This window comes from Passer montanus, unplaced genomic scaffold (genome assembly GCF_014805655.1).
Source record: "Passer montanus isolate IOZ18808 unplaced genomic scaffold, ASM1480565v1 scaffold99, whole genome shotgun sequence".
Classification (NCBI taxonomy): Eukaryota; Metazoa; Chordata; class Aves; order Passeriformes; family Passeridae; genus Passer; species Passer montanus.
Window position 1 is genome coordinate 24,213 of NW_024375367.1, and position 19,301 is coordinate 43,513.

Here is a 19,301-nt window from a genome sequence, read left to right on the forward strand (position 1 = left end):
CACTGCTGGGGGTCCCAAACGGCGCAGCAGTTCTGGGCAAAGTCACCAGTGCTGGGGAGGTCCTGGCAAACTGCCCGTCCCTCATCTTATCTGCAGCCTGGGCTCATTCAGCCAAGCTGCTGCTTTGTCTTCATCTCACAAAACCCCGATGTCACCAGACACCTCAAGCTTCACTCTGCTCAGCAGCCTGGTGAGGATCTAGGTAACAGGTTTGTGTAAGTGCTATGTGGCTGTGCCTCCACCATGCATAACTGCCCTGTGTTGGTGTTTGGCAAGTGCCATCTGGTTTTCATTTTCTTTCACAGTGTAATTCATCACCTCCACCCCCACAGATTCACAGTGGAACTGCCTTTCTGCTTTCAAGATAATTTCAGCTGCATGTGTTTTGATTTACTTTAGCTAAAACCCAGCAGACACTACCATCAAATCATTCTCCTTTAAATTAAAAGTTACTTGATTTGCAAATTTTAGCAAGATAGGACTACTCAGAAAATCTTAATTGATAAAGAAATAAGGTGCTCAGAACATGAAAGGACATATAACAACTCTGCTCACCATAATCTAGGAAAATACTCTGGAGAATCATTTTAAGCATATTAAAACCCATCAAGAAATAAAAACCATTATTCAAGTAAGAATAATAGTGAGCAATGAGAAGAGCTGTAGAGATGAAAACATCTATTGTAGCTCAGTACAGGAAATTGTTTAACAGTCCTTGCTGTAAGTCAAATCACTATTTCTTTTAAAAAGATTGAAAGCATCTTTCATTAAAAACTAATTTTTTAATCTTATACTTTGAGAGGGAATACTGGCTTGTTCTATTTGTGGATCTGTGTCCAGGCAAGGTCAGCTAAATAAAATTTAAAGCTAAGAAGGAGTAAAAGAGCTGATTACAGAAGTAAGAAAAACAAGTAACTGACAAACCAAGAAGAATGTTTTGTTGTGCATTCTTGAGGCTTCTGGTTAACAGTTTTCTCCCCTCCACTTAGACACATACACTGTAAACACCATCGGACATAGCTGTAAGGAAAAAGATTATTTTCATTCTCAGTAACACTGAAAGCCCACTTCACACTGAAATTTTACGTTTTCCTCAGCTATGTCTTAGGGATCACTGGCATTGTGTGTCAGTGATTGCAAACAGGTTTGCCCGGTCAAAGGCCCATTGTCAGAAAACAGTACTGTACATGTACATATGCACATTTAATACCTTGTTAAATCTACTAACTCAAGCAGGCAAAAGCCTAGGAAGTGTCAGAGTTAATGTATCTGCCCTTTCCCCACATGCATCATGGCTATAATCTTTAATGCCATGATCACCAATTTATTTTCCCCCCAGGGGCTCCTGTCTCATTCAGTGTTCTCTCCTGGGTGGTCCTCCTCCAGCTTCCCCTTCCTTGGACATCTCCAGGCCCACTGCACAGACATACATCCACATATTTTCCACAGGAATAACAAGTGGAAATATCTCATGCAGAGGACATGACCTTCTCTTAATTTAAAGCCATATTTAGTAGGAAGGTATTAGAGCTTCTGTCTGTTTTAAAATTCTTCTAAATAAGTGGAAAACAATATACTTTCTTAGGAGTCACTGATTTAAGCTGAAGAAAAAGAAATCCATTGCATGGGTGACTTCAGCCTGAATAGTTTAACTTTAGAGATCAAAAGTAAACAATGTCTAATAAAGGCGAATGTTGGAAGGTTTTGCCTAGGTGACATGACTTGCTTTATTGATCATTCAGCTCATATTTTGATAAACCCACTACCGTCCTGGGAGTTTCCTCAAGAGCCTTGTTGAAGAAGAGGAACAGGACACCAGAGGTTAGGGTCTGAGACTGGGCTCCAAGTAAAACATCTGCAGAAAAAACAGGAGAAGTGTCCAGGGCTGGTTCTGTTCTCTCTTCCCTTCTATTCCCTCAGGGGTGGTGTGTGGGTGAGGGTGTTGCTGCAAAGCACCCCTTGATGGGCACCTGGAGACCTCTCCAGGCTGGAGGAAGAGTGGTCAGCCTCCCCTTGTGTTTCATTCCCTTTCTTTGCAGAGCAAGCAAGAAAGCAAAAAGTAAGGGACCAACACAAAACATCAGGTTTGCTTTCACCCACTTAAAAAACTAAGGCCAGGCAATCAAACCAACTGCAGCAGCTAAAATAGTCTTATCCCAGAACAGGAATGAAGCAACCCAATCCCATTTGTCCCACAGTTTCTGGGTTGCCAGTATTGCTTCAATTTTACCATTCATCCCTCCCCCACTGCATCTGATTATCTGTATAAAAGGCTAATAAATTCTCTGCTGAATTTCAAAAAGCAGCAGTGTTTGCATTTTGAACACCCAGCCATGCAGGATTCAGCCCATTTAATTATTTCACTTCAGAGGATGTACCTGGTTTTGTCACTCACCCTCAGTGAGGAGGCATGGGCTAGTGAGGGATGGGCAGTGGGATTATCAGTCACTTGGCCTGCTGGTGTTTATTTAAATGTTACCAATTGCCACTCCTGATTTGGGGTCTAATTTACACTTCAGATTCGAGACTGCTATTCTAGGGATAGCTCTATCCTGGTGCACCAGGAACCACATTCAGTTTGTCTAGGCTTGCATAAATCTGTGCCTAACAAAAAGGATACATTTCCAGCCTGTGTCATTGACTTGTACTTCCATGAAATGCCACTGTGTTCCACTTAAGTTTTGAATGTTTTGTTTACTTGGATTCACCTCTAACCACATTGCAGTGAAAAAGAAATTCTTCCATGGTCTAAGAGGCATGTTTATAATAAAACTTTTTAGAAGGTGCTCATAATTTCCTCTCTATTAATTTTCTCACTGCTTAATTTTCTGCAGTGTTCTTATGTCATGCCCTCTTGGCAACATGCAGGCTTTTATCTCATGTATTGTGCAGTGCTAAGTGCTGTTTCTTTTTCTTCTGAAATTACACAGGGCTTGAGATTTTTAGATCAAACTGCAAATGTTTCTTCTCTGATAAAGATTTTGGGTCAAGCAGCTATTATTACTTTCTTATACTAGCTAAAATTTCTCCCAAGCAGAAGAGTGAAAACTAAGGATGTAATAAAATCCATTAAAGCTCATATGTTGTAATTATTACAGTGAATTAGATTGGTGCAATAGCATTCCTCGGGACACCTGAGCTGGTCTAACGGATCCCTCACACCAAACCAGACCTCCTTTTGAAAAGATGGAAGTTTCAGATTGTCTTGCTGAATTATATATTGCTTTTCTTTAACACCAGCCCATTTCCTTGGGGAAGGCCTCAAGGGCAAGGGCTGTCTCTGTACAGAGCAAGCACAAGAGGGAACTTCTGCTGATGCTGGGTGGCTTAGGCAGTTTCATTATAGAAGCATTTGCTACCACTCTCCTCTCCCAGCATGCCTTGGACCCAGACTAGATCAATAAAAATTAAATTAAAATAGCATACATATGTATTAATGTTAGATTATATATACTGCATCTGCCGCTCACCTCTCCTGATATATTATCTGTATACCTGAGTGTGTGTGTGTTTGTGTTAAGGATACATACAGCATGCAATCCATACAATCTGAAATTTGTTACAGCATCTTGAGCAAGTTGAAATTTGCTGGGGAAATTTATATCCTTTACTATACCTAGTGAGAAAGCTGATTAAAAAAAAAGAAAGTTACATAAGGCCTTGCATACTCAAAGGCTTTTAAACTGCCACAAATGTGCTAACAAGAGATAATATTTCTTCTTGCAAAAGTTGTGTCTGCAGATCATGACAGGTTGTGCATTGGGAGTGTGATTGCTTCCCGTGTTGGAGAAGGAGGGTGCTGCTCAGAGAGCAGCCATGGTGACTGAAGGGTGCCCTGATTCCATGCAGGACAGGAAGGGCACAGGGAGAAGCAGATGGGGCACACCAGACCTTACATGGCTGCTCTGCAGAGCTGCATGGGTTTCACAGCACCTGGCAACCTTCTGGTGGACTCTTGGTGGCCAGCTCTGACTTAGAGGTGGCCTCTCCTACAGTGCTAGCAAATCTGCCTTTTTAGGTAAGCTGTGCCTTTCTTTGCAATGCTTGGTTTGAAAAAAAAGAGACTTTTTTAACATAAGCCACTCCAGAGCTGTCAGGCTTCCTGGTGTGCAATCCGTCCTCCTCTCCTGTGCATTGCTGGGGCATTGTGTGCAGCGAAGAAGACTTGTGCACTGCCAAAATCTGTGTGAGGGTGGAGGAATTGTGACTGGAAAGCAGCAGGCCAGAGAGAAGGTAAGTACCTGGTGGGAGCTCCCTTTGCAGCTAGGTGAGCTCTGGAGGTAGATCATCATGGGTCAGACCATCAGACTTAACTGTAAAGAAGATAGCAAATTGAATCTATTAATAATAATATTTTTTAATTCAATTTAGTTTGATTCATTAAAAATTAAATAAATTCATTTAATTTTAGTTTAATTCATAAAAGATGTTTGGTAAATATTTTTTGTAGCCTCCTGACTCAACTGTCTGAGAAAGAAGGACGTCTATGACAAGGAGATTGGGCAAAATGAAAATTAGGAGGTGTCTGCTGCACCATGCATCCCTGTTAGAAGACTGGCAAGCATTTTCAAATCAATTGAAAGTCATCCCAAATATTTTTACCTCCTCCAGCTTAATGTCTGAAATATGATTTAAACTTTCTTTCTGTTTTCATCTGGTAGCATCATCCATCACAAAACCTTGTTAAAGCAACAGCTTGGAGGCAAATCATGGCAATCCTTAGTTATAATTAAATGTCCTGCTCTTATAACAATTTTCTAGTTTTCCTTACTAAAAGCTCTGAAATTAGACTGGGTATAAAGTAAGATGGGGCAAGCCTTATTACAGAGCTAGTGTGGACTCTGCTAGGGAGAATCCCTCCCCTCTCCTTCCCCCTGACATCCAGGTCTCCTTAATTGATTAAAGACTTTTTTCCACTGTAAGATTTGTACACATGTTGAAGCACAAGCCTCTAGTATGATTCCTTTCTCTTTTACAGCATCCCTGTAGAGAGCATTATGGGTATTTGCTTGCAGACCAGTCACCCACTGCATGAACATTGCAGTGGGAGGCCTCATTTGGGAGCCAAGGGTCATCTTCTGCCTGCTTGTTCCAGCTACACCAATGCACACAAGATAAACCAGCACAACCATCAGCATTGTGTCTTGGCCAGAAATCATTAAAATGTTTAAAGAGCACCTTCATTTGAATGCCAACATTTTTCAAGGGCTCCAATCTTTGAACAAAAATTAGCTTGTGCTACCTTGTGTTTGTGTTAGACCATGAGAGATGATGTGTTACCAAAAAAAAAAATTATTTTTTTTTTTATATTTTAGTACCTGATGCAGAGAGTATAGGGCTTTTTGTCTATGGACAGGTGGCACAGGCAGCCAGAGCATGACCCTTGGGAGGAACATCAAAGGTGATCAGACTGGAATGAGGGCAACTCTGATCCCTTTGCTGAAACTTCTGATTTTCAGTAAGACAAAGTAACTGACTTTGTGACTGTATGTCTTATTCATGAATTACCTTCACCACTAAAAGCTTAGATATTTGCAGTCTTCTCTTCCTTTCAACCTAACCTCTCCTGCATAACAGACACCACGTATCCCTGCCCATCTGTATCCTCCACCCCACTGTGGCATGCCATCCGTCTGTACATCCTCACCGAGCTCTGAAGCCAAACCAGTTCACAGCAGCAGCTATAGGGAAAGGCACACTCATGCAGAGGCCTTTTGTGATGAAATGCTGAAAACACTCCACACAGCAGCTGCATATAGTCATGGTTTTTTTTTTAAGACTTTTCTTCCCCTGCTCTATTTTTATGTCTGCTTTAGCTTTCCTGAGGTTAGAAGGGGGAAGAAGAGGCAGAATTGCCTGTACTGTTCCCAATGAGCATGCACTAGGAATTCACATATTGCATTGCAAAGCTTTCTGTTTGATCAGCTGGTACTTTCCTAGTCCTGTTCACATTCTCTTTGTTTCCTGACTGCTGCCGAGTTTGGAAGCTGATATTTTAATATAATCATCTTTTATGAGCTGGAATAATTTCCTGAATGACAGTATATATTAAAGCTATCACAGTGTATAAAATTGGACTTTTTTTTACTAATTGTACCTGATTTTATATTTATCAGTGTTATATTTCTTTTGCTATTTTATTGCCCATTCAATCTCATGATATTGTGCAACACTTTGCAGCTTTTGTCTTTAGTCTCAAGCCTGAGTTTCTTAGTATTGTTAGTAAATTCTGTCCCTGACTCTCCAAATTAATTTCCAGAACATTTTTCAATAGATTGACCAGCACAGAACCAGTATTTAACTTCATTTATAATATTTTGTCTTCCACAATTAGCCCTTCTTTTTCATTTCACACAATTGGACACTTGGCATGAGACGTTGCTAAAAGCCCTTTTAAGATTTAAGCAAACTTTATTAGCCAGATCATCCTGACATACATGCTTAGAGATTCTTCCAAAGACTTATAATAGATTTCATGGTTACATATCCAATAGAGTACTCTTCCATTATGGTTTATGTCAATTGGCAAGGTACAGCCATCAATTCTTTTGAACCTCTGCAGAAATCTCACACACAGGTGTGGTGGGGATTTTTTTGTTGTTGTTGTTTGTTTGTGTGTGTGGTGGATTTTTTCTTTCTTTGAACCATATTTGCCACTTTTTCTCTCCTGTGATACTAATGCAGTTCTAAGCACAATTACTATTTCAGAAATCTCCTAAAAATACTTAATGACTGTAATGAACTGACCACCTGCTAGTAACTTATCAGATTGTTTCAATTAGACATTTACTGACACTTAAATTCAGCCAGATCTTCTGATTAAGACTCTGTCAAAAATGTTAGCAGCATGAAAATTTTGCTAAGCACTTCAACAGCAAAGAGTGATAATAAACTCTGTATCCATTCTGGTCTATTCTTACACGTTTACACCTTGACCATGTAGTCACCCAAACTCTCTGACAACTGTCAGAGACAGTATTGTACTGAGAGTTAGTAGCAGGAATAAATTCAGCCTCATCAAATTGTGTGGGGGATAGCATTACTCCTGTACAGCACACAGATAGGTTTAGTGCTGGCAATCTAATATCCAGACTTCCTGTAGCACAGTAAAAATTCTTCTGCATTTGTTTGTTTTTATTAAAAAGTGCTACAAAACCATTTTGAAATTAAAGCCTTATCAGTTTGCCATTGCAAGTCAAGTTTTCCAATCTATACGGTTTAGATAAGGAGCAGAGGAAGAGATGACTCAGTCATCATCTGTAAATGACTCCATGGGTGATAAGAAAAAACGCCATATTAAATCTCTTAGCTACCTAGAAACAGAACACAGGGTGTTGAAGACAAATTAATCCAGATTAAATATAAAGCCTCCTCTTCATAATGTTTATTGACTGCTAGGAAGAATTTAAGTATACAGACTCTTCAAGAGATTAAAGAGATTTCTCAAGTCTTAATTTGTTTGTAAGAGATCCCTCCACAGCTGAAACTGAATCACCAGGCTTATTCCTGCTGTAACTGGGCAGTATTATTCACCTCTGTTTTGCAGATCCAGTTGCACAATTACATGCATTATCCTCAGATTTGAAACATGTGATACTATGATAAAGAATGTCTATTCAATATCTCATTTGTATCAATGTTACCTTGACTTTAATGCAGTAACAAATCATCCTGTGTGCATCAGTTCATATCCTCCTACTTTAAAATTTCATATAAGCAACACGAATTTAATGTTTTATGAACACTGAAAGACTGAATGATTCAACTATATTGAATCATTTACCTGAAGAAAAGCCTGTGTTCTAACCATTTTTATGGCAACTACTGGAAAATACAATTTTTGCAGACACAATCTCCCAAAGGAGTGGAATAAAATAGCAATACAAAACTGAGCAAGATTTTTTTTTTAAAAAGGCTGAGAAAGGAGAGGTAGAATAAAATTGGTGAATGAGATAAAGTAAGTTTAACTCTAATCTCAGAGTCACCTCTGTAGGGAAACATACTGGCATCACTCTCGTGGTATAATTATTCTGCTGCAGTTATACAGTTAACAGTTATACTGTTATAAATAACTATGTTTCCAAAGCAACGTATCACTATTAATTCAATTGAAACCAAGGATGTAAGGACTACAAGAATCAATTCACAATATCCAGTTGCCTCTGGACACTTAATTACTGATTTTTTTCCCCATAGGAAAACCATGGAAATAAAAGATGGACATAAATCCAGTAATAATGGGGCAAAATTACCATGATTCTATGATCAGCTTATGCTTAAAGCGGTCTATTTTGAAAAGAGAAAGGAAGTCTGGAGTAATTCATTATCTTTGTTGGCTTACTGAAAACGTTCAGGAAGCACCAGCTGTAGGTCTGTCCCCACATGGAGTCCCCCAAGCATCAGCAGGGGTTTGGTGCCCTCTTACGTTGGGTACAGGCAATTCGAGTGACTGCAAACACTTGTGCCTGATGGATCTGGCTGATGGATCACCTGAGAAGGCTTCTCGGGATACAAATCGTTAGGAAAGTAAGTGCTAACTGAGATAAGTGACTACTGAATGCTTCAAAAAGGTTAATAACCTTTAATAAGGCGGAGAACTTACCACAGAGACAGTGAACTCCCAGCAATGAACATACTTTTGTACCCTCCCCTTCAGCTTTTATTGAGGTGCTCAGCCTCACTGACCTGGTCTTGCATAGCACAAACCTGACTCAGGCTTTTTCTGTTTTGGCTAAATATTGTTAATAAATTTCTGACTGAGAACACACACACAAAAAAAGGCTGTTGAGCATCACAAAACAATCCTGAATAATGGGGCACTGTCACAGGTTCCCCAATGAAGTTGTGGATGCCCCATCTCTGGAAGTGCTCAAGCTGTGGTTGGATGATCTGAGCACCCTGATGTAGTGCAAAGTTCCCTGCCTATGGCAGAGGGGTTAGAACCACATGATCTTGAAGGTCTTTTCCAGCCCAAATCATTCTATGGTTCTGTGCAGAGAGAGGACTATGTGATCTGGTCTTCATTTCCTGGAAACACAACCAGTTAACAACCTGGGTACTTATCAAAAAAAAGGCCTGAAAAACTGGAGACATTAAAATAGAGGGTATTTTTATTTCCATTAGTTGAATACTCCAGTGATTACTGTTCACACCTAAAAGCTGGCACTGATTACCTAAAATTAGATTTCTGGACAATTTTTTGCAATCACCTTAGGTTTCTCTCTTACCTAGTTAACACTGCAGTATGTTACTTTATTTCTTGTGCAAGTATTTCTAATCCATAGAGAATCCTTCTTGGTCTTCTAAAAACTAGACAGACTGCTCAGTAAATCTTTTCTGAAAATACAACCTGATTTGGTATAAGAAGTGTTTTGTTAGTTACTTTTTAATTTCCCTATTTATTCGCATCATAAGGGTATACAGTTAAATTTTTTTTTAACTTGGCACTTATGTAACTCATCATTCCATTTTACTAATTACTCAGAAGGAAACATATGAGAGATATTTACGTCTCTGTGTTGATACATAAATTAGAATGCAAAAGAGATTGGCCATAGAAATAGTGATGTATAAAGATAACATGTAATTTTAGATTACATTTAAATGTTGGTATCAGAAATTATTAAATACCTTATTTAAGTGCTGAAGGCCCTGTATTTAGAAGAGTAATCCATTACAATGGAATTTATTTATATTAGTACAGAAATAAAACACCCAAGAGTTTAATAATGCGAAACTCTCAATTTATTTTATCAAGTTCTCCTGCTATGCATTTCTTCAGAAATCAGTTTCAAGGTGATACATAAGAAAACATTCAGAGAATTAGCAAGTTAGTGCACAAAATCATTTTCTCAGTCTGGTCATAGACACAGAGATAAAATAGAGTCTAAGCATCTCATAATTATTAATAATAAGCATCCCTTGTCATCACAGATACCCAAATACCTAGCAGCAAGGCACATTTTGGCACCTTGGCCTATTTCAGTAAAGCCACACAAAACTGGATGGATGCTTCCCATTTCTTGGAGGCAAAAGCTCATAGAAAAGAGCTGAGAGCAGATCCATGCAGCAAGCAGGAACTTGTACAATTAAGTTATTTGTCAACATCCAAAAGTGCAGTACATTGCTTTACTGAACACAAAATCATGTTCCCAGAGAGCTTGGAGTTCTATTTTCAAATGAATGTGACGAAGGAAAAATAAATAAGGAGAGGATGTAGTGAAGTAAGATGGGTATGCCTGGACCCCCTACACACCAAGATATGCTCAATTCATGATTTTATAGTAAAATTTTATAAAATAAACCCACCTTGTGTAGACAAGAAATAGCTAAATTGCACACAGAGCAGAGATCCCTGAGCTAGTCAAAAACTAGTTAGAAAAGCCACACAACACACTGTGTGGACATATTCACATAGGTCTAGAGAAAGTACTGCTACTTTTTCAGCAAATAAATATTGCTCACTAGCTCCCATTCAAGACCACACGAGTGATGGACCATATTTGCTAGTATATAACCTTGAAGTTCTGCTTCTAAGGCTTGAGTGAGGGCAGCCCCAGCCCCAGGTGGGATCTGGTCTTATTGTTGTGGATGTAGCCAACAACAAAACTTTCACATTTAGTGCATTAATATCAAATAGTGCTGAAATCAAGGCAGTCAGGCTCCGCAGCTGAGTGACTTTTGGAGAAAGTATGAATCTGACTTTTCTGAACAGCTTTTCCATCTGCTGACTCACAAGTTTGTGATCATAGGTTGAAACCTACCAAATTAAGTAGCATTTGCTTTTGACAACATTCATTGAAGTCGTATTTCCCATCAGTACAATTCCATTTCCCATATTCCCTTTCTAAGAAAGTAGAAAAAAATGACCTCTCTTAGCTGGTAATTAGCATTAAAATAATCCACACAGTAGAATAAACATGCGGAAACCGCAAAAATGCTCTCATATTTTTCCAAGAGCTAGGAAATACAGCATGTGGATCCAGTTTTACCATGGCAATCAGTTATCTCATTTCTGCCATGCCATCTTCCCCATCCCATTTTTCCCATACCTGGTTCCCTCTATGCTATAAAGTGAACTTAAAATCTTGTAAAGAAAGGAGAACCACTTTGTTCTGGGAATGGAGAGGCAGGATTTTTTAGGACAGAGCTTAGAGACATCTGCTACAATATAGTGTAAGAAACTTAACTCGAACACATTAATGAAGTTGATGAAGCCTGAGTTCTGGAAATAAATTAAAACAGATGCTTTGCTGTTAACTGACAGAGCTTCAATTAAATCAGAAGAAAATCATATGTCTCCCAGTCCCTACTGCTGATTAAGACTTTCCTAGCAAATTGCAATTTGTTTTCCTTGAGGAACTTACACGACTTGAACCTCAATATGTTCCACTATGAAATCTTATGGAACTGAAAACTCATGCTGATATAAATCAAATAAGGTTAAGAACTAATTTAGTTAAGAATCAGTACTTGGCTGCTGTGCAGATACTTTTAATTTAGTTTGAAGTGTCTAATATCAATTTAGCTCAAGCTTATTACAGACTTTATGGCTTTAGCTAGAGCTGAAAACAGATTTCAATACTTATGTCATTAACCACCTAAGGCCAGTACTGACACCAATATCCAGCAGCATCTAATTTAACATTGTGACACATCCTTATAGTCTCTGTTGGACAGTATCAGCACAACCATTCAGAAAACAAAGTGAAGAAACATTGAAATTAAATGCTCTTCTCTCAGGAAATAATTTATAAAATTTCTTTCAGACATTTCTAACCATTTAACAACACAGGCTAAGCAGAGCCCCAAGTTGACTCTATATATTTAAGATGAACAGTTGTGTTTGTAAAGTTTTATATAATAAAATTAAAATGCTTATCATTTTACAATTGGAACAAAACTCAAAGCCACCATATCGTTACTTAAACAAGTAACAGCTCAACACCAAGAATTTCTCCAGAACAGCTAGGACAGAGTCTTAGTTCTACAGTTCTGGGAGCACCTGTGCAGTTCTGTGCTTGTCTAAGGAAACACAATCCATAAAGAACTCAAGGAAATGTGGTCATAGGTCTTAAATGTCACACAGCTTGTGCCATAGCAGTTGTGGGAAACCATCAGCTTAAGGGTACATATTTTTGTACTTGCTGGGCTCCAATCTCTGCAACATAGACTGCTCCACTCCTCATGTCTACATCCACAAGGTGTGGTTTGGTTTCATCAGCCAGCTGGATCCTGTGGACTATGGCACAGTCCCCAATGGAGCCGACCGGAGGTGCTGCCAAGATTGCCAACCGGTTGATATTCAGCTGAGCTACAATCAGGTATTTGTAATCGGCAGTAAACCTGGGAAAGATATACATATTTTTGAACTCCATATGACATCTCATTTTATCACAAACAAAACCTCTTTAACAACCACAGTTCTGAAGGCTATGACTGACAAAATGCAATGTAACATTGGGAATTAAGTTGTAAGCTTTGCTCTTCGTATGGCTGCTCACGGAGACATACTATGCTACAGAAAACTTGATCAACAAAATCTTTCTTCCTGTAAAAGCTGGAACATAGTAAGGTTAATAACATAACAACTTTAAAGTGAAGCTCCTCATCCTGCAATCAAATCTACATGGCTTGCTATAAAGCCAGGATTTCCCTGTTAAGATGCAACTGTGCAGATCTTCACATATGTTAGGACACCCAGCACCTTATTTCACTGGTTAACTCCTTGTCAGCAGGCATTAAATGTCAACATTTTAATTCACCAGTAAAAGTATGCCTTACTTATGTAATTGTGTGCTTCTAGAACTGTTCAACAATACCTGACAGAATAGGGTCCATCTTCTGAAAAACAGCCATTCCAAGACCCAAGCCATTCTCCCGTGACTTTATCAAAAACTTGGATTCTCTTGTTGTCTCTGTCTGCAACCCATACCTATCAAAAAGAAAAATCATGGCCGTTAACAAAGAGAACAAATTAAATGCATTTGTTTCTTATAAGAGCAAAGTTCCCTGTACTAAAAATGGAAGACTGTACCCTGGAAGAATGCATACCTTCCCATTCAAAACTAAACCAACAGATCTGACTGCCAGATATAAACCAAATCTGACCTACAGTTAACATACACAAATTATTTTATACTACTTTAACAGAGAAATAAGTGCCTTCTCTTCTTTTTTGTTGTGGCTATATGATCTACTTGGCAGGATTTTTATCCCCACAATGAAGACATATTTCCACCTATTAAATTCTGAAGATCTGTCTAGAGGTCTGTCACCTGTATTTTTTTTCCAATGGCAGTCTCATTTAATGATCATGATCTGCAAACACTCCTGACATGCCTAATACTACTACAAATATTTAGCCATTTAAACACTTAGAGCATGTTTAGCTGGTTTTGTCTAACCAGTTTTGTCTCCTTCGCAGCCTGTGTTAACTGGGCTCACAAACGCTGCAAGCTAACAATACCACTAGACAGTTCCAGTGAAGGCATTTTTTGTACAACAATCATTGAAGTTTTAGCTGTTGACAAGTCATCAGTCTTGTAAGTAAACTTCATGACTTTTCTGGGGTATCACCTAAAAGGGAGCAATAAACATAATCTTAGATCTTTCATCATTGTTTTTAAATGAAGCACTATTAAAGCATGCTCTTAGATTTCTTATGAATGAACAATTAATTCTCAGCCTAAACTGATGATCACCACTATGTTGGCAGTAAAATCATAGCTCATCCCAGTCACTGTTTTTGAATGAATAAACTCACGGTTACCCTGCAGCATAAAATGACCACGCTCGTCCTGTTTTTTCTCTGCCAGTTTTGGCAGAGAATTGATTTTTATACACAATTCTGATTCAGACAGCATCAGCAGAATTAGCTACAACCAGTGTTGTTTTAGTGAAGCAATCTTATTTTCCTTGAAACAGATTAAGAAGTGACTGCATAATTCCTCTCTAGCAGTGGAAGACCAAAAGCCAGACTGCAATTAATGCCTGGCAGAAGCAGATTCCTGGAATGCCTTGAGCTGCATGTAAAAGAGAGTGATGTCCACAACCTGACTAGAGCCTCATATCACCTAAAGCTAATTTGGAATTTCAAAATATGAAATTAAAACCCTTTGAAGTATAGTGACTGAGGGTAACGGACCACCACTTTGTCATCTAGCAGGATTGTCTTTGATAAACACACTTGAGTATTCATATGTTTCTTCTATAAACAAGTTTTAGGATCAACTACAAAGCCAGCCAGCATGAGAGAGAAAGTAACCACAAAAAACCAAAAAGAGCACAGCCAATGTTCCTAGCTCTTATCATTCATCCCACACATTCACAGCCCAGTTTTTTGGGTTTTACATCAAAGCACAGATATTTATGGCTGGACTTGATCCTTTGGTATGCACTTTCCCATGGCAGAAGAGCTGCTTAACAAGGTCAGGATGGACCGAGCAGGCTGCTGCTTCTACATGAAGAAAGAGAAGTGCTTTTATTTATTACAGAACACACTTCTCCTGTAGTCTCACAATGGCAACCTGTTACAAACTGCAGGAGGAACACTCTGTTGTTGCATGACATTGACAGTGTAAGTGGCAGGATCCTGGTGTTAGCATTGGAGTCAGCTGCCTCCATAGAACCTACACTATAAAACTTCAGCTCACCAAAAACTGTAATCACATAAACTGACACAGATCACAACAGTTTAAAAAAAAAAAGATATATGTTTTGTTTTGTTCAAATACATATAAACAAGTCTGTTGAAAGATTAAATAAAAAAAGTCCTCAATTCTTTACCCGTCCAAAAGCATCCACTGTTACACTGTGAGGAATCTTGAACTGACCAATGCCACTCCCATTTGTTCCAGTCAGCCATAGCTCTTTGTAGTCTGAACAGTGAGCACCATGAAAAATAAAAGTTAAAAAAATCACAGTGAGAAAACAACAAATAAACCAGTTTTTAAGTCAACCTCTTGCAAAGTTACTTCGGGTAATTTGTAAAAGGTGAGATTTCTAAACTCTTCAAAAACAGTACTCCAATACAAAAATCTGAGAGAAAACATGAATACTACAGTGACTACTGGATTGTTATTAGTGGTTTCATTATTATGGTTACAAAAATGTAGTCAGTGATACACAAAAGCCATAATCCAAGGTTCTGTTAAACACTGAACTAAAAAAAAATACAAAAAGGAAAAAAAAGAAGTTGGCTGATTATGCTATTCATTTATTTCCTAAATTGATTTTTAACACTTGTTACCTGGAAGTTTTCACTTTTAACAATTTACCGTTTTGCAAACTAGGTATTAGGAAAGTACCTGCTTTTTGATAGGAAAATGGAGAAACAGTAGCTCCTCCACTTATTCCAGCTGCAGACATGTGGAGACTCTTTAGTTGCTGCCCTAACTGAGGGGTATGAGTGAGCTAATTAGAATCACAGAACAATTTAAGTATAGAAGTCCTCCAGATACTGCCTGGTCCAACCTGCACCTCAAAGCAGGACTAGCCTTGATAAAAAAGCCAACTCTCAAGTTAGATCAAGTTGCCCATAACACATCAGCTTTTGAGCATCTACAGGAATGGAGGGTGCAAACCATCTTTGGACCACCCTGTCATTCACTGTCTGACCATCCTTACTCTAGGATGTTTTCTAACAAAAATCAAACTGAAATTCACCCCTCTTGAATCTTTTGCTCTGTGTTCCTCATTCTTCACTGTATATCTCAAAAAATACATGCCTCTGTCTTCTCTATAGCCTCCTTTTACTGCCTTAAGACAGCAATAAGAATCCCCCTTAGCTTTCTTTCTTGGAGACACTGAACAAAGTCACTGTCTCAGCCTTTTCTCACGAATGACTAGGAGACTTCTCCTGAAGTAGCAAGCAGTAAAACAGGTTCTGATTCAATAAGATCTTCAAGCCAAAGTTAAATGACAGTTCTGCCTAGTACTTGTCTAAAAATATTCCCAAGCCATGTTATTTAAAGTCCAGTTTTCAGTGGCCAACTACTGCAAGAGCTCCTTTTTCCATACCATCTGATAGTTTGAGCAATCTGTTGTTCATTCCTCCGTCTCCATCAACGACATAGATTTCTCCAGTTTCCTCCACAAAGATATCTGCTGGCTGATCAAATTGCAGGGGAATCAAACTCGAACCAGCATTACCAGGTGTGCCCAAGACCTGCATAAGTTTACCCGAAGGGCTATACTGTTTCACCGTGTGTCCATATTTCCCTGAATCAAGGAAAAAAGAAAGTGCAAAAGCATCTTAACAAAACAAAATGTAAGTATTAAAACTGACTGTAAAGATTGAAAATCTGATACTCAAAAGTGATATTAATACATCTAACAGACAAAATTCTATAATGAAGTTACGACAATGGGTTAGTAAATCCACAGGCTATGACACTATTTATCCACTGTATTAGGATCACTAAACCTAGGTCTAGCAAGGTTAAACTTATGTCTATCAGGATTTTTTCCCAGATACTTCTGGGTGGTAGGGAGGAGTGCTGACCAAGTTCAGCAGCTGTAAGCAGACACACAGCACAACTCATGAAACTTCAGACTATTTTGTGCAGCATCTGAGAAGTTTGTTCATGGCAAGTAAAGCACAAAATGTCTATCTCAGAATTGCTGACAGACTTAAATGAGTTGTTTAAAGCAATACTACATTTTCTTCCCCACTGAATATTTCTCATATCACCACGATGCATACCTGTTCCAACATCTGTGATCCACACTGAACTTCCTGTTGCAGTGTTCCAAACAAAGATACCATGAGGCATTTCAACTGTATCATTCCAGGAGTGAAGAAAATAGCCTTCTTCTGAGAATACAAGTACCTTTGGCACATTATCTCCTCGCTGAAAAGGTAAAAAAAGTTCTAAGGTAAACATATTAAGTAAGTAATCTTACAGTTTAAAATTCCTCTTTGTGAAGTTTTTGCAATGTTTCATGAATTGAAAGAATCTCCTGACATGACTGTCTGCTGGAACTCTTTTTCCAGCTAGAAAAGGAAAAAGAGATACGGGTGTAAATTCAGCATGAGAAACCTTCCAGTCAGTCTAGACTTTGACCTTTATACCACACAGAGTCCAGCTTTCAGAGCAGCCAAGTGCCTGCAGCTATCCTGGTCTTCAGCTTGATCTGTGATTTTGTGTTCCTGCTGAAAAGTGTGCCAAATATAATGGGCATGAGAAACTGCAACAGTGCTTATTAGCTGCATGGCACTCAAGTACTCATACTGTCTTTACACGACATTCCCACCACATCCCGTGGAGAGAATGTCTTATCCATGGCCTAGAGATACTCACACATGGACCTGGGTAGAGGAAATAATTTAACCCAAATTACTCTATCTGGTTGAAAGAGCTCTGTGGTTTTGATTTCATGGGACAAGGCCTCAAAGAATGGAAGATTCAGTTGTCCCAGAATCACATTTTATCTTACAGCTGAGGGAACAAGCTGCTGTAACTCAGTTAAGTTGGATCATGCATTCACTGAAATGGAATGCTTTAAAAAAAACCCCACAAACAAATGTTGTGTCAGAACTGTTTTCAAAAACAGATATAGCAGAGACATTTCTGTTTATATTTTCTCTGAGTTTGATACAATAATTATTCATATATATATATAAATATATAAATGTATGTAAACAAATATACACATACATATCAAAATTTTAACCAGACACTTTAACAAAAACAACACAGAGAGAACTACAGCATTCCCACTCACTTGTCCTACATAGACCAAACCGTGGAGAGAGTCAACAGCAACACAAAATGTTTGGCCAGTGAAGTGTTCTGGAGTTTTAGGCCAGCCTATGTCCAGCTTGTACATCTGTTGCTCTCCCTTCCAAGGAGAGAAGTACTTTGCTTTCAAAACCTGAGAATACAAAATAAATATATAGTAGTGAAATTCCATGAGGGTGGGATCAAAAGAAACAGCAGCTGAATGTAACTGTGTGCTGAAGCATCATAGATTCATTTACTCAATTTAAATTAACAAGGCAGATAAACAGAAGCAGCCTTGCAGCCAGGGCTTTGGGCTGCAAGTGGGAAAGCTTCAACAATCTGAAAGTCCTTTGAACTGGGGAACTCTGGAATTAGAAGGCAAAACACACACCCTGAAATTTCTTACACCAGAGTTGCTGTAATATCTGTAAATCACTCTCCAATACAAAGAGAAAGTAAAGAAGGTTCCAAATGCACCAGATTCAGCAGCCACTTCAAGACGTGAAAATAAGAAAAAGCAAATAATACAGGTCAAGAATGAAAACTGCACCTTGGAAATGAAGAAGCGTAAAATGCCAGGAACAGTCAGACTCGGGTCAATGTATACATTTTAAACAATAACGGGAAAAAAAATACCTTCCACTTCCTTGTTCTATTTTTCCAGCAGAAAAGGGGAAGCTGAGCATTGAGACAGAGCACTCAGCACAGAGCTAAGAAGTGACGGGAGACCCTGAAGGCCCAGGGCCACTGACACTTCTGTTCCCGCCCCGCCGGGACCTGGGGACGCACGGATGGCACCGAGCTGCGGACACACAGGCCGGGCTATCACGAAGGAAAACCGCGAGCAATGGAGCAAGGAGAACACCTGCCAGTATCGAGCGGGAAGTCAGTCACCCATAAGCTCCATCCTTCTCCTCGCTGGGGCGCAGCCTGGAAGGGGCCGCCCCACGCCGGCACCACCTCGGCGAGGCAGCGAAGCCGCCGAGTGCGGCAGACCCGGCCCGGAACCCACAAGGCACAAGCGGCGCGGGAGGCACCGGGAGCGGGCGGGTCCCGGGCGCCGCCCGCACCCCCGCCCCGCCGGGCGGCGCGGGGGAGGCGCGGAGCGGGCGCGGCGGTGCCCCGGGGCAGCGCCCAGCGCTCCGGCACGGCGCCGGGAGCTGGGCTAGGGGTGGGTCCGCCCCGCGTTCCCGCCGCTCCGGTGCAGGCATCGCTATCGTCGCCCAGCGTGGAAAGGGCCTTCGCTCCGCGCTGTGATGCCATAGGGGCGCGACGGCAGGGAGGCGGGACCGGCGCAGGGGGTGCGCTGTCTGTGGGTTCACGCCGCTCCCGGGCCGCCCTCCTCACCGGGCCCGCCTGCCCCCGGGGCCGCCCGCCACCGCCCCGGCTCTGCCCGCCGGGATCGCAGGGCGGCGGCGCCGCGAGCGATGCTCTGCGGGGGCGCCCCGGGCCGCGGTGCCGCGTGCTGAGCGGGGCGGCCACCACTGCCGCCCTTCCCTTCCCTTCCCTCCCTCCCTCCCTTCCTTCCCTTCCCGCCGCCGCGACTCCTGCTCCCGCCGGAGCGCCCGCGGGACG

At 40.3% G+C, this 19,301-nt stretch overlaps 1 protein-coding gene and 1 long non-coding RNA gene across 4 annotated transcripts; both read right to left on the reverse strand.

The window, feature by feature from the left end:
- Positions 1-1,633: 1,633 nt before the first annotated feature.
- LOC120496319 lies at positions 1,634-8,416 on the reverse strand. Its single transcript, XR_005626272.1, has 3 exons — positions 8,342-8,416; positions 4,242-4,313; positions 1,634-1,855 (listed from the first exon to the last, which is right to left on the reverse strand). It is a non-coding gene; the product is annotated as an uncharacterized LOC120496319 (long non-coding RNA).
- A 1,310-nt stretch (positions 8,417-9,726) lies between these two features.
- On the reverse strand, positions 9,727-18,725 carry NHLRC3 (NHL repeat containing 3). 3 transcript variants are annotated; one of them, XM_039696602.1, is made up of 7 exons: positions 18,592-18,725; positions 17,728-17,877; positions 16,706-16,853; positions 16,021-16,221; positions 14,788-14,879; positions 12,822-12,934; positions 9,727-12,345 (listed from the first exon to the last, which is right to left on the reverse strand). In XM_039696602.1, exons 2-7 carry the CDS (start codon positions 17,830-17,832, stop codon positions 12,117-12,119), a joined length of 888 nt encoding a protein of 295 aa, XP_039552536.1. In that variant the 5' UTR covers positions 17,833-17,877; positions 18,592-18,725; the 3' UTR covers positions 9,727-12,116. The 3 variants fall into 3 exon arrangements, with proteins under 3 accessions (XP_039552536.1, XP_039552537.1, XP_039552534.1); XM_039696603.1 differs by having other exon boundaries at positions 18,596-18,717; XM_039696600.1 differs by lacking the exon at positions 18,592-18,725 and adding an exon at positions 18,363-18,494.
- Between the last annotated feature and the right edge of the window lie 576 nt (positions 18,726-19,301).